At 35.8% G+C, this 15,226-nt stretch overlaps 1 protein-coding gene across 1 annotated transcript in view; it reads right to left on the reverse strand.

The window, feature by feature from the left end:
- Positions 1-690: 690 nt before the first annotated feature.
- The window catches only part of CDH19 (cadherin 19, type 2), a gene marked incomplete at its 5' end in the record, with an annotated part of 28,843 nt that continues 14,307 nt past the window's right edge, over positions 691-15,226 (reverse strand). The window contains 3 exons of the mRNA XM_009702326.1: positions 691-1,386; positions 5,824-6,075; positions 8,173-8,290. Of these exons, the coding sequence (XP_009700628.1) occupies positions 896-1,386; positions 5,824-6,075; positions 8,173-8,290 (861 nt within the window). The remainder of the gene's footprint in view (positions 1,387-5,823; positions 6,076-8,172; positions 8,291-15,226) is intronic.

Consider the following 15,226-nt stretch of genomic DNA (forward strand, 5'->3'; position numbering starts at 1 on the left):
AACTGACTACTGCAGATAATTTTATATTCCATAATAAAAAAATAAATCTGTGCTGGTAAATCAGTCATCCTTTAAACTCTTAATAAAAGGACAAATGCCTGTATTTGGATAGCATTTTTTTCGAAGTACAGTAATATATAATGTGGTCGATTGCAGTATTTACGTTGAATATTGATTCTAATTTGAACCGATTTCTTTTTTCCTATCTTCTTTGCTAAATTAAGTATTGGTTTATACATTTTCCAATAGCTCCATTAAAAACTAAAATGGCAGCAAATTCTTGCTGATGTTGTAATAGGTCTTTATTTTTACACTGATAGGAAAAGACATTTGGTTTAGTTTTATCATCCTAAGAACAATAAATAGATGATTCTGTGTGCACTTCTGACAATTGTATTAGAATATCTATGGTCTATTTTTTAACACAAGTATATTTATATAATGAAGCATTATACAAATACGCATGTTTAACTTTGGTTAATGAATATATTCAACTGCAACAGCAAAAGTCTGTCTTAACTTTGGAAACAGTTTAAAGCTTATGGATGACAGAATATTTACAATATCCAGTTGTGACATCTACTCCTCCTTTTGTACGTGTTGGACCCAAGTTTTCAGTACCCAGAAGGGGACCTAGGTATCCAAAGCAGCACAGTTTGCATTCAGGCACCCAAATAACCAGGAGATTTTCAAACAGGAGGCTCCATCCCCTCACCTCACGACATGCATGGTGTGATTTTTCAGAAGACCTCTGAGTCCAAGATCTTCCAGAAAAAAAAATTACTTGGACTTTTTGTTTTTCCTGCTTAAATATGGGATGATCTCCTTTTTAAAAATCCACAGTTGTTTTTCGTTGCTGAGATTTGGGAAAATGAAGCAACAAACCAAAGAGTAACTAATCCCCCACACATCTATGGGAAGCGTACATGCCTGCAAGATGTTTAAAGTGAGGTCCCCATTCTGTAAGGTAGTCATAGCTCTGATCCGCGTCTGACGTGTTTGAACCTAAAGAGCTGAGGGATCCTGCCAAGGAGCCAGTCCCCTCAAACGCGTAGGTCTGAAGTGAGTCGTATGGAGGAGCACTGGGATCTGTATTTGCTTCTTCAAGCTTTTCTGAAATGAATTGCCTGAAGATTGCGCTGTCAGGGCCAACCTGCAGGGACTGTCTGTAGAGGCTGTGGATTTCTGCGGTGACCTGCTTCCGAGGTTTGTGTGTTCGCATGACCGTGCGAGTCCTCAGTGCTGAAATATCAAAGGCTTCTGTGTCCTCCTCACCGCCTCCTTCATCATCATACCTGACAATGTTCTCTCTGAATTCTTCTGTTTTCTCTGAAAAGGGAGACTTCTTCCTCTGCTGCCTTATGGCTACAATTGCCAAAAAGAACACTGAAGAAAAGAAAAGAAGGAAAAGAAGAAAAGAGAGGAGAGGAGAGGAGAGGAGGTGAGGAGAGGAGAGGAGAGGAGAGGAAAAGAAGATAAAAGGAGAAAAGAAGAGAAAAGAAGAAAAGAAGAAAAGGAAAGAAGAGAATAGAAAAGGAAATAAGAGAAGAGAAGAGAAGAGGGGGGGGGAAGAGGAGAGGAGAGGAGAGGAGAGGAGAGGAAAAGAAGATAAAAGGAGAAAAGAAGAGAAAAGAAGAAAAGAAGAAAAGGAAAGAAGAGAATAGAAAAGGAAATAAGAGAAGAGAAGAGAAGAGAAGAGAAGAGAAGAGAAGAGAAGAGAAGAGAAGAGAAGAGAAGAGAAGAGAAAAAAGAAATGAAAAGAGTAGAAAAGAAAAGAGTAGGACAAAGCAGAAAAGAAAAAAGAAAAGGAAAAAGAAAAGAGTAGAAAAGAAAAGAAAAGAAAAGAGAAAGAAAGGAAAAAATAGACAGAACCAGAGACTTTGAATGTGCTTGGAAAGACTTTAAAAAATGGTAGAGTGTCTTAATATCAATGCTATTGCAAAGCGAAGCAATCTTAACAAATTTATAGAGCTGTAATTTTTACAGATTTTATGGTTTTGAGATGAGCATAGTATGTGGTGGGAAAATGGCCACAAAGGGACTTATAAAGCAGGTGAATGAAATGGAGCAGTTCTTTTGGTAGATGGGAGTTTGGAACTAATGGAAACACAGGTTATGCTTTTTGAAACTGCTTTGGTTTATCACATAATATATCAATTTCACATTCAGAATTTAAATTCTTAATCTCTCACTCTCTCTCAGATCAAAGTCCCAGGAAGATCAAATGAAAACTGAAGCAATGAGTGAGAGATTCTCCTCAGTTGATTGAGTCATTCTGTTCCATAGACTATGCAGGGTGTGGTTCAATTATGTTATGCCGATTTGGAAATTTGAAGACTACCACTAAATTTATGTGACGTTGTAGTAGTACTTATTACCAAGGCCCATGAATCAGAACACCTTGTTTCTCTCATATATGAAAGCTTTTTAAAATTTTTTTAATTATTTTTTAATCCTACCTCATTTCATTTTTAGTTGCACGATCCTTTTGAAATAGTCTATGACCTTCACAGAGGTGAATGATTTCAGTTTTTATCTAAATCTTACTGCAGTTCTATTTAATAAGTAGTTTGTGGACTGGAAATTTTTACTTGGCACATAACATGATACAACTACCAACAATTTTACCTCATGTAGGGATATAAGGGACCTGAAGTAGTGATTTATTTCTATATATTTACTGCATATTTTTTCATTTGATTTGGAGATACCATCACCAAATTTGAAATCATTAAAAACAAGAATTTTTACAATGTTATTATATATTTACAAACCCCAGATAGTGTCAGCTCTCGAAATGCTTTGCATGGTGAGCTCTTCTAATGGTACACATGTTGATATGGGAAAATGGAAAAAATGAAACTTTAGATTTCAGATATAACTGGCAAACATATTATGTATAGAATATTTTATTGCTACATTTTAAATAATTAAAAAAACACATTCAAAGGTTTAATGCATTTAAAATATGTGCGTCTATAAAGAGTGTGGTAGATTAGTTTCTTCTTCTTTCTGATTAATACATTTATCTATATCCCTGCTTTGACTTTTGTGATATGCATAGACCCAGTAACACCAAGGGTTTATTCCATCTGGAGAAAGGACCTCCCTGCAAGCAAACAAGAAGCCCTTGATGAATGATTCCACTGATGGCCTGGATAATGCAGTGATACAGTTCGTCTGATCCTCAGTCCCTTAAGTGCATAACTCAAAGTGACCAGGTTCAGATACCCAGCAACACTCAAAGAAAACTTGAAATGCACACTGGCCTGCCTGCAAGCTCAGGCTGACTGCAAGGTCTAAGGCAGGGACTTCCATCTGGGGGGCTGCTTTCCAGAGACACTACTGAAGATTTCTCTGGACAAGGAAAGCTCAGATTTAAATAAGGTGACTCTGGAAGTGCAGGCAAGTCTAAAAACCACCAATTCAATCATATGTTTCTGTTCTCTCTGTTGGAAACTAGGAGATGGAAGTAGGGGAACTAGTGCATCCCTGGACTTTGATATGGAGTCAAGAAATGGGTGGTGTCTGACCAAGAGTACTTCCATCTAGACATAATAATTATGAGGTACCCTTCCATTGTTCTCATCCTTGCTCTATCTGTTCAATGTGTTTGTAGGGATAAATAAAAACACATGTATTTTTTTGTAGGCCATTCTGTTTCTGCAGTTTCCTACAAGTCACCTAATCTTGAGAGTTTAAAGCCATATGAAGATGCTGACTCATAATTAACAGATATGTGTGCTGCCTATGGGACTAAATTATAGGCTTCCATTTTAGGAGAAATTTCAATGACATTCAGTCAGGAGGTTAACTCCACAGAAAAAATTAAAGCCAGTTTCTATTACTTATGCTGAGGAAAATAAGCCATAACTTTGTGAACAGAATGGAGAATATGGGTGATTTTTAACTCGTTAAATTTCTTTTTTCATTGGTGTAAACTCAAAATAATTCCATTAGCTTTATTGGACTTGTTTTTCTTGTCTTCCGTTGCTACTATAGCAGATCAAAATACAGCATCAGAATAGAGCTGCAAGCCTCCATTTTCAAGCCTCAGCTTTCTTGTAGTTAATGATGATATGCTTAGTGTTGTATGCTGTTATTTATAGACTAGTAGAGGTCATATTGTATATGTATAATGAGGGTAGAAAAAAGAATGTTCTTTACCTAGATATCCTTCATACGGCCAAAAAAAAAAGGGTTTACTTAAAATTGTGTGTATTTCTTTCACTGATATAGGCAGTTGAAAATATTAGTGCTGTATCTGCTCTCATTAACAAATACATTGAAAGTAATTTTCACTGAAAGATTTTGTTTCCTAAAGCAATGTAATTTCCGTTATTATTACTTCTTTCTTTCTGGACATTATATTTGTATAACTAGATATTGTGCTGCAGTTTTCTTGTTTCAATTCTGATTTTATTTTTCCTTTTTTTTTTTTTTTTTAGAATTTTATTGAAAAGCAATTTATGCTAGGTTTGCACAATTTATAATGATGATTTGATAGCACACTGCTTAGTTAAATCCTAATTCTATCTTCCTTTTCTTTCTTTGGAGTTGTTTATTTCTAGTTTCATTAGTGGAAAAATAGTTTTACTAACATAATCCATCAATCATTTTGTGGTACTTTTGGAGACGGCATTTTATGAAACATACTGCTATGTGGCATAATATGGATATGCCATATTATTACACTGGCAACAGGGATTTGGAAGTCTTTCCCGGTTACTTTATTAGCGTCAGCTTGAATGTGGTCTTGAGGCCCGTGACCATCATCAGTGACCAAGCTCTAACGTCAGTCATTTTGCCTTGGAAAACAAACCTACCCATCTCTATCACTTTTTTCCCCTGGCCTCAGAAACTACCATACCTTAGCCTCACTACCTCAGACAGGTACAGAGTTCCAGGATTGATATTTAAGTTTTAGTGAATGATTAGTGCAGTGTGCCTGCTGTTATAACGTGTCTGGGTCATCAAATCATTCATCAAACACTGTAGGAATATCCTTTTGCTGAAAAAAAAAGGTAAATGCATCGTAGCAGTGATGATAGCTGTGTGCTTCCCCAGGTGAAGCAGCTGTTTCCCCGAGTGCTCCCACTCCAATACATCTGGCAGCAGCTGTAGCCCCATGCAGTGCCATTTGCCAGCTATGCACGACCCTTTGCAGAGGTACACGCACAACTCCTGCGCTTTTCAAATGCTCTCAAACCCACTGTTCACATCTACAAGCTCCCAAGTGTAACGGACGTTAATTTGGTGCCTCTTGAGAACAAAGAGGAGATGTCCAACATTTGGAGAAAAGGCTGTTGGGAGATGCAACCTTATTAGCTGACAGAGAAATTCCCTGTTTGTTTCTGGAGTTGTTTTCTGGGAGTATCAGATTCTCTTTTTCTTGTATTATCTTTTATTGATCCTAGCTTTACATTTGGCATACCTAAGGCAGAATGAACGGGGTGTTGCTCCTTTTAATATATTCTTATACTAACCAATTTTCTTGTGTAATGCTGTTTCAGCTTTACCTGGGCTCAATACACACTTTAGACTTCCAAACCTTTATTATTAGCAATGCCGGAGGAGCAAGTAGGATCATGACTCAACTAGAGCCAACTTTTAGGACATTGGATTAGAATTCAAATTTTTCTGAAAACTGGGGGAGAGGGGGAAATTATAGTTAAGAAAACAGAAAAGAAATGAAACATTTGCCTTATTGCAATTTTTCTCAATAGCACAACACCTCCAGCCTTCCAGCCAAGAGAACATCTTTGTCACTTAACCAAGCCCACTGTAAAGGGAAACAAAGTCATTTCTCACACTTGTACTTACCTAGGAGTATTAGTATGCAAGCCAAAACAGCAACTAAAGCTTCTGTGCTGAGACCCATGGAATACATGAAAGCTCCGTATCGACAGTAGAAGGTGTTAACTTCGGTGTCACAGTCGCAGACAGTGATGGTGAGAGTATTTGTGCTCGTCAGCGGTGGGGTTCCGTTATCCAGAATTAAGATTGGCAAGTAGAAAGAAAACTGCTCTTGCCTCCTGAAGCCACTTTTTGCTGTGAAAATTCCAGCTGTGTTATCTAGAAGATAAATTATTACGCATGATACGCATTTGTCACTTTTTAACAACAAAATAAAACTTCAGTAGAATCTGACCTATTTAAAAACAGTGTTACTGTGCAAAGTTACATATTAAGAGAGTTAAAAAATTAAAACCACACACTGACATGTGGTGGTTTTTTTGTGTCAATTGTGAATAAATTGCATTGATTTTTGACATATGTATTCCAGGAGCCGTAATAAAAATTGACCTAGGAGCTCTGTTTTTAATGTTCAGAGCTAAAAAAAATCCCACCGTGTTCAGTACCTGACACCTGCTCAGACTAATTAATTGGTTCTTAAAATGGTTCCATGTTACCAGCTGCTACCAATCCAGCAGTTCACAGATGAAATATAGACAGTTTACCAATCAAAAGGCTTCAAAAATATGTCTGGCAGCACAAAGAGAAAGCAGGTGGCAAGGGAAAAAAGAGAAAGCAAGAAAAAAGTCCATTAAAATACTCTTTTATTTCTTTCCCTGACTCAAAAACTGGAGCTAGCTGAGCTTCTACTGTCTAAATTAGCGAAAAGTTGCTAGAGGCTCTCACCTTGCTTTGTATTTAACTATTAGTGCTTAGAAATCAGTCCAGTACAAAACCCAGTAAGCATCTTCAGTTCAGCTCCTGCTGCATATCAACTAACTCAAATCTGAAACTCAGCTTGTTACAAAACAAATTAGCCCCGTCTAAATCTGTGTATAATGGAAAGAAGAAAAAATCCATAAATATTTACATGTCAGAATTTTTTACCATGGCAGGGTGAATTACGGCATGTGTGCATACGTGTACATAGGAGAAAAAAAGTATTTCTTCCATTATCTGTATAATACATCTATCCAGTCTACTGAAGTTAACTCCCTCATGTTTAAGTTCTTCTAGGTTTCTGTCATAGCTCAGAAAGTAACTCGGAGATAAAATGTTCCAGATCTGTGGAGTCACTTTTGCCTTTGCCTAGGACTACCCCAATTCACCCAGCCATTTCTCTGAAATGCAGCAGAAAGGGAGTTTGAGAGCTGATCATACCATACTTCAGAAGATTTTTTTTTTCCCGTCAGTAGCCACCAAAAGGAACTGGCCATATTGCCATGGAGGTGGCTCTGCTGGGGCTTTGCGCGGGATGAGGAGAGGTGGGAAAGGCTCAAAACTTACGCACAATTTGACCTTAACGTTACAACTTATCTCTTCCTGGCACTGGGTGAGAGGTCAATGAAGCTGGGAAATGAAATATATATTAATATATTGACTGACTTTGGAGACGTCGAGAGAAGTAGTTCGCTGTTTAACATGGTCTGAACTTTCCAAAACTTATTTCCATTGATTTATTCACCTAGCCAGAACATTCAAATAATTAACAAAGTCAATAAGAACAATGTGTGTTTTAACTGAGTCTGAAAAAGCTTTTCTCTGTAGTCTCAGCAGACTGACTCTAAGTGGTCATCTTCCCTGAAATTCCATCAGATATTGCACTTATGTTTTCACTGCAGACGGGTTTTGCTTGATACCTCTGTATATCACCCTTTCAATAAGGGTTTCAATCAATATCTGTTCTGAATAACATTAAAATACATATAGAAGACATTTGTATGATGTCATCAGTAATCAGCATATGCAGTTTAACATGTATTAGGAAACAAGATTACGTTCCTATCTGTGTTTATAATTTTGGTCTTGCTGAAGTGATGAAGTAACAGAATGTGATGAAGTAGCAGCAATCTGCTCTTTCTATCGATCTTGTTTGTTAGATAAATAGATAATTTTAACAAGAAAGTTGGTATTTCCCACCGTATCCTACATTAAGAAAATAAATTTTGAGGAATATCAGTGTATTTTTCATCTCAGCATTTTTTCTTTCCTTGAAATACTGTCTTTTGCTGTTTATGTTACTCAACTGAAAAAGGAAAATAAACTGTTTGGTACTTCTGATTTATTGTTTTTAAATCCACCTCATGACATGTTCATATCTTATAATGACAATTTTTATTTAAGTGGAAATTTTTTACAAAGTTAGTGATGTCAGGACCACTAGAAGCATGCATCTTTCATTAGGAAGGTCTTAAAGAGCTACATGAATGACACTACCTTGATTATCTTTGACAGTAAAGTGTGAGTTGTTTGTGGCCTCCTGAGCCAATGAGAAGTAAAAATGGTGACCTTCTGCTGAATCGTCTTGATCCACTGCACTGATGCTTTGAATTAGCTGGAAACACAGGTAAACAGCAATGTTTAAAAATACAATTTACTTGTCCTTTAAAACAATGAAAGGACAAACCAGGCATATGAAACTCTTGATGCTAGAGCTGTGATCTGTGAAGAAGTATTGAATGCATGTTATGCACTCACAAATATACACCTTCTATACTCAAAAAGGCTTATCGAGACTCGTATTCTGCAAATACTCCGCTTTGATTTTTCATATATTTGAGAGAGACAGGCATTAAAATCTTGAGAAAATGTAGAAGACTTTCTGGATCAAAAGACCAAGGGTAAATGAAGTTTCCATAAATAAAAAAGTAATCATATATATAGTGTTTTGTCTTTTTTTTTTTTCAAGGTGAAAAGTATATTATTCTACTTTTGAACAAACCACTCTATACAAAACCCATTTCCTTCAGTCCACAAACATGTTGACATCATTCAATTGATATATTGTAGCTTCAGTAAGAGAGATATGGTGACAAGTTCATGTGCTGAATTGTTGATTCTGGATATTATAACAAATTGATTATGGAACTTCTTGCCTGCTCTTTCTCAAGAAAGCAAAATAGCCTTCATTTACAAATATGTCAAATCAGATAGCTCCGATAAGATGAAATAAAAAATAACAGTTATCATTCAAAAGGATATCTTTCATCTCTGTAAATAAACAACCACACTACAGTTGACATAATTAGCAGTATTTCTGCTTTAAAAAAGCTTATATTTGTTACTTTTATCAGTAAAAACTTAATGACGCAAGCATCAGCATATATTAGTAAGTGAATATCATCACTGATCAGGAGGAAAGCAAACTGATGCAAGCCCACCAACTTTCAGAAATACAGTGTCCAGTTTGAACTTGGGCTCTATTTTACCAGTCATCTCATATCTTGTAGATATTTGTACCCAAGGGACTTGAAGCCTTAACTTTCCCCAAGCCAGAAAGCACCTGAATGCTACGAGCGGCGCTTTAAAAGCAAACCAGTAAGTCAACAGAAGCAACTACAGCTTTCCATCTGTGCCTTTGAAAATTCTTTCCTGATTAAACCATTTTTCAGTCCAAGATCTAAGACTTTAGTGCACACTCTTTTTCTTTTCAAGCAAGCTAGGTTTGATGGAATCGTCACAGAAAAGTGCGAAATGTGGCTTACAGCCCAGCAGTTTTGTATTCTTAGCATTGTTCCCTTTTAATATATGAAATTTACTTCAAATCTATATTTTCACTCTATGGAAAAATGAGGACCCTTGAGATTTTTTTATTGCCACTAATGAGACGAGTGGTTGTTCAGTGATGTGGCTGGTGAGAGTGTACAAAGGATGAAGTTTCCCAAGGGATTTTTTTTCCATTTCCTCAGAACAAACAAAATAGCTAAGGTGACGCAAATACAATTATAGGCATGCAGGTCAAGAAATCAGTGAAGAGCAATAACTGATCACTAATATTACTTCGATAATAAACCACAGGCTTCATTTTTATAAGGAAATACAGATCCCAGAATATGCTCAGTATGAACAGCGATAGAGACAAAATTATGCATCCAGTCTAAAACATGAACCATAGCACATTTTCATGATAATATTCTGCCATATACCTCAAAAAATTAAAAAGGGCTATGCTGACCTTTGTTGGTAACATCTCCATGGCCACAGCTGAGAAAAAGCTTTGTATGGATGTGTATTTCTGTCCCTACAAGGCAGGGTCTATCAAGCTGGACTGAATACTGTGTTACTGCATAGTAATCTACAAAGACATCTTAGCCATATCTAATTGTCTTGTTTTGTTTTGCTTTTAGTTTAGTTACTTGGTAGAGAAGAACTACATATCTACCAAAAAAAGAGAAAGCATTAATTATTGATGTGGGTTTTATACTTTTAATTTTCATTCTAATTAATAGTTATTTAACCAGCTATTAACAATGTCTTTGGAAAGTGTATTTTTTGGAGTCTATCATGTTTGAAAATCATAAAACTTTTGCAGTTGCAGATTAGATACAGTTTTGCTATTTCATTATTAACTTCCATTAGTTTACGTACAGAATGTGTTTGTCCCCGTGAATTTTATCTGTATCTGATCCAATCAATAAAATGCTGAGGAGCATGTGGCTAGCCAAAAAAATAAAACCCACCTTCCTTTGTTTTGATCTGTACTGTGGTGTTCTAAACAAACCTAAGACTCCAATGGTTATTCTAGACATATTCACATGCCTTTAAGAATTCACCTTAGAAGGGGGGAATATTTGGAACATAAGGACAGGACAAAATCTTATTATTTATTTCTTACTGTATCACTTCCACTCGGATTCAACAAAACCCAGATGAAAGTACAAAATATTTGGACAACAACAGGCAGCTCTGATTTTGATAAGTCTAAAGGAAAAATCACTCACAGAAAAAAAAACTGTTTCTTTTTTTCTGGTTTCCTAGGCTTACACCTAACCTAGGAGATTCTAGCCTTTCACCAGGGACACTGGTATCACAGACTCAAAAACTGCACTTGTGAGTCAAGGTTTTAAAAAAACCTACATTTTAGTGCGTAAGCAAAGAAAATAGAGTGAATAAAGTGTTGTTTCTGCAAGGTCATATCACTTGTTCTATTGACTAGACTGAAATTTAATTGCTGTAAAATTTCTTATTTCAAGTCTCATTAATCTAAAGCTTTAATAATCCAGTAGTCCATTTGAAAATGTACATTTCTGTAAAAATGAGATTAATTTACTTGATTTTTCTTGAAAAACTGACTTAAGTTCATGATGGGTTGGACTCATTTACTGTTTCTTTCCCAACACACTGAGATCACTGCTGGGAACCGCAGGCCCTCCTTTTATCAAAGGTCACAAAAAGATGTGGGCTGCTATCCTCAACTTCCCCATCCATCTGATTAGTGGACACTTTCAACTAATGAGTATCATCAGTGAGAGAGTCTAAGATATCAGTAACATCTCTGATCTCTCACTAATTAATTATTTTGTATGGAAGAGATTTTCTGTGAACTCTTCTGGACTGAATGTGTAGCTGGGTGTTGTTTGTCTTGCAAATAACAGGTTATGGAGCCAAGTAGTTGGCTACCTGATAGTTTTGATGAAAATTCATTGAAAATTTATTTCGTCAACCCCAAGTGGTCTCAACTGAATTGGAATTATGGAGATGTCCAGAAGGAAGGATAAATCTTATTTGTTACAGTCCTTTCTGCTTCTAAGGGCTTTCTCTCTACCAAGTTAAATTTAAAGCATAGATTGTCTGTTTGAACAATGATCAGTACCATTAATTTTGATGCTAGAGTACTCTGAGAGTATAATTTGGGGTCCTTTGTATGTGCTTCCATACCCAACTATAGTCTTACCATTCCCATTAGACAGATGGAAGGAAGTAGGAACAGATTTACCATCTCTCTTTTTCTACTTCAGTTTCTTTTGTTTTGTTTTCCACCCAACGTCCTTCAATAGGAGCTCTACTGTGGTTCATAGGATGTAAGAGATCTGATCACCCTCCTATTTTGGGAGTACAGAACTGGTTTTGTTCAAATTGGCAGAGGTCTTACAAGTAGTTGGACTTTTCTCATTGCTTAATAAAGTTTGATGACCATCAGAATTTAGTGCAAGTCAAAGACTAAAATGTTCATTACTATAGTTACTACCTGCATTTTCCAGGTAGACCTTCTACCTCAAAACCAAGGCTCTCGTTTTGATGGCTTCTATTTCTTTTTTGAAAAGCAAATTGGCACAATATTGATCTGAGTTCTTGGAGTCTACTGTAAGATGCTTCTGCTCAGCTATAAATGAAATGGTATACATCTCAGCAAAGGAATAACAATTACAAAACTCATGCTGTGACACTTAGGTACCTCTTTATGTTTGTTTGTATGTGCTGATAAACTCTTCCTACATCTTCCATTCTTCTATGAGACAATATTGTTGAATCATGGTTAGTATTAAACAGAAAAAGGAATTTTCCATGGACCACTGTGTCCACTATTTCAAAATGTCACAGGTCACACTCAGTGTCTCTGCAGGTGTAGCTTAGAGTAAGGATCTGCTAGAACATATGGTACTTTCATAGCTTCACTGTGTTTTTACACTCTGAGGGATGCCCTCATTCCTTTTTTTTTTTTCTTTTTAGCTATTTATTTTCTTATCAGTACTGCTCAGATGCTTTTGGTAAATGATTAAGAGAACATAACAAGGTGAAATAATAAACATTGGATACTAACCTATCACTTTCACTTCTTTGCTGTCAAAAATCATTTTACATCATGACTTGTTAGAAAGGATTTGTTTTAGCAAACTGCTTATTTTTAACATTAATTGTATACCCCCAGAATTAAATATTAATTTAAGATATTAAAGATATCCTTAAAGATATCCCCTCTTTTCTTCTGTCAACATTTCATTATGTAGAGAAGTAATAGCAAATGAGTACTCTTCACTTTCACTGTAGCTGATGATTATTGTATTATATGCTAAGTACTGAGTAAATAAATTTGGTTTTTTGTCTTATCTCTAGCTCGAAGTGCTCTGCATACGTGGTCACTTATTTGGATCTGATAAAAATTATTAAGCAAGCTGCAACATCAAAGTCACTTCATACGTGATCCCCAAATTACAGGAACTCAGATTTGCCAGAATAAATATGCATTAGAGAACACAGCATTAATTCAGAATGTAAGTGTGCTCAGTGTAGTTTGTCTTCAGCTGAAATCTGTGTCCTGTATGATGTGAAGAAAGACCAATATCCACAAAAGGGTTGAAATTACCACATGTACAAATAGTTACATTCTGGATGCTCAGCTTGCTTACACGTAGTGTAAGACATTTGATAGCTTATGTGAAACTTTCAAGCTGCAGTTTCAGGCTGAGTTAATTTATTAATGCCTTGCGAATTAAGCTTTCTAGGTCAAATCTATTCTTGCTGAGATGCCTTTAGTGTTACCTTTGGGACAGAGTTGGTCCACTTTGTGTTCTGACTATTTTTATAGAATATTTCCTCTAGAATTCAACAGTCTGTAGTTACCATCCACACACATAAAGGGTAACAGTAAAGAATTAATAACACATTGTGGTCATCAGTTACCATGTCTACGTACACTTATACAGTCAAAAGGCCCAATCAAAAGGGAATCATGCCTTATTAATATTGTTCTATTTGATCTGCCACTAGTTATAACTGTGGTAGAAGTCCATTTTGCATAGCAACATTCACGTTGAAGTTCTTTTGAAAATAATGTGTTTAATACCAGTGGTACAGTGAAAGGGGCTTTTCAATGTGCAAAAGAAATCTTTAGCTTGGTTAGTATACTGCTGACCTTTGGACTATAGGACAGTACAGAACTGTAACATGAAGCTGCTAGTGAAAAACCTATTCAAAATGTCTAATAAATATGATGAATGGATTTAGAATGATGCCAAAAAACACCTGTCTATCTTCTTTACATCCATTTATATTGTCAAATTTCAGATTATAGTCCCACAGACCAAAATGTAATCCTTTTGTTCGAACGTCTTTTGGAGGTTAAGCTTAACATGTCTGTAACTCTTAGAAAACCACTGTACAGGGACATGGAGATCAACACTTTTTCAATAAAAGTAGACAAATAACTTTTTATAATCTTTCAGAAAATTCAAAACTTCAAACCAAGCCTTCTTCTCTAGACTGAAGCTATTGTTAACTGCCTCTGAATCTGGATAATTACGACAACAATTATTTCTATTCATGTGGTGTTTCACATTCTTTATCATAACCTAATATACTCTAAGGCTATGTAAAAATAACTTATTTGCCACATGATTCTATGTTGCTTTTATTGTAAACTAGGCAGACATCAAGAAAAAGTCACCCCAATACGACAATTTAATTTTTGACAGTATCTTTCCCTCTGCAGTGCCTTTCCTTCCTTTCCCATAAATGCTGTAATCTGGGGGATGTAAATGTGTTTTGGAATATCCCATGAAAGCTGAGATCAGGGAAGGAAGTGGATTCCAGAAGTGCAGAACATCTCTGAGAATATCTCTCACTATATCATTTCTAGCTAAATGGTTAGAGACAGCTACTTTAGAAATTGAAATGTGATAGAGTATCTATACAAGCTTTGATCTCAACTCGTAACATGTAAGCAGATTCCTGAGCTGTTTGAAATTGATTGCAGAAATATGGCTAAGATAAAAAGATATGTAACGTCCTGATTAAGCCCTTCAACTACTTAACCTGATTCTTCTGAAATGTAAATTGTGTTATTCAGTGGACAACCAGATCGTCTATAAAATCACTTTTGAACCTTTTGGCTTCTTGCTGATGAAAATAAAGAACCTTTTTCTGTGAGCAAAAAGTAAAAAAAAAATAATAATAACACTGAAGGAGATATATCAGCTATCAATTCTGTTTTCAATCATAAACATTGAATAAAACAACATCAACTGTGACTGTGATAATTATGCACTTCAGTAGCACTTTCCTGTTCTTCCTAAGATCATTTGTTATTGAGAAGACTATTTGACATTATTGTCATGGTTTGTATCCTATGCTCAAAGAGTTTATTATTATTGTTACTACTACCATTCTTTACAGTACAATTCTCCTCAGTGATTCTCAAAATACTTTATATATATATATATACACTGAATTGTTATTGAAAAGTAGCCATTAATATGTTAACATACAGATGTTATTTATTGGTAAACAACTATGGAATAATAACAACCTTGGGAAACAAATCACCTGAGTTTTTATTCTGCAGACAAGTCCAAAACATGGGTTACAAACCTCCATTTTATAAGCTTCCATATTTAATTCATGGTGTCTTGATGACAAGGAACATGAAGTGGCATTGGCTTTAATGCCTATACTTTGATCTGTCAATGAGTTACCTGAAGACCAAAAGAAACGGCTTGCTCCAAGTACCTCTGAGCCAGAGGTAGCCTTTGCAGAGTGCAAAATTACCAGATGC

The sequence above is a fragment of the Cariama cristata genome, unplaced genomic scaffold (assembly GCF_000690535.1).
Source record: "Cariama cristata isolate BGI_N322 unplaced genomic scaffold, ASM69053v1 scaffold1866, whole genome shotgun sequence".
NCBI classification, from domain to species: domain Eukaryota; kingdom Metazoa; phylum Chordata; class Aves; order Cariamiformes; family Cariamidae; genus Cariama; species Cariama cristata.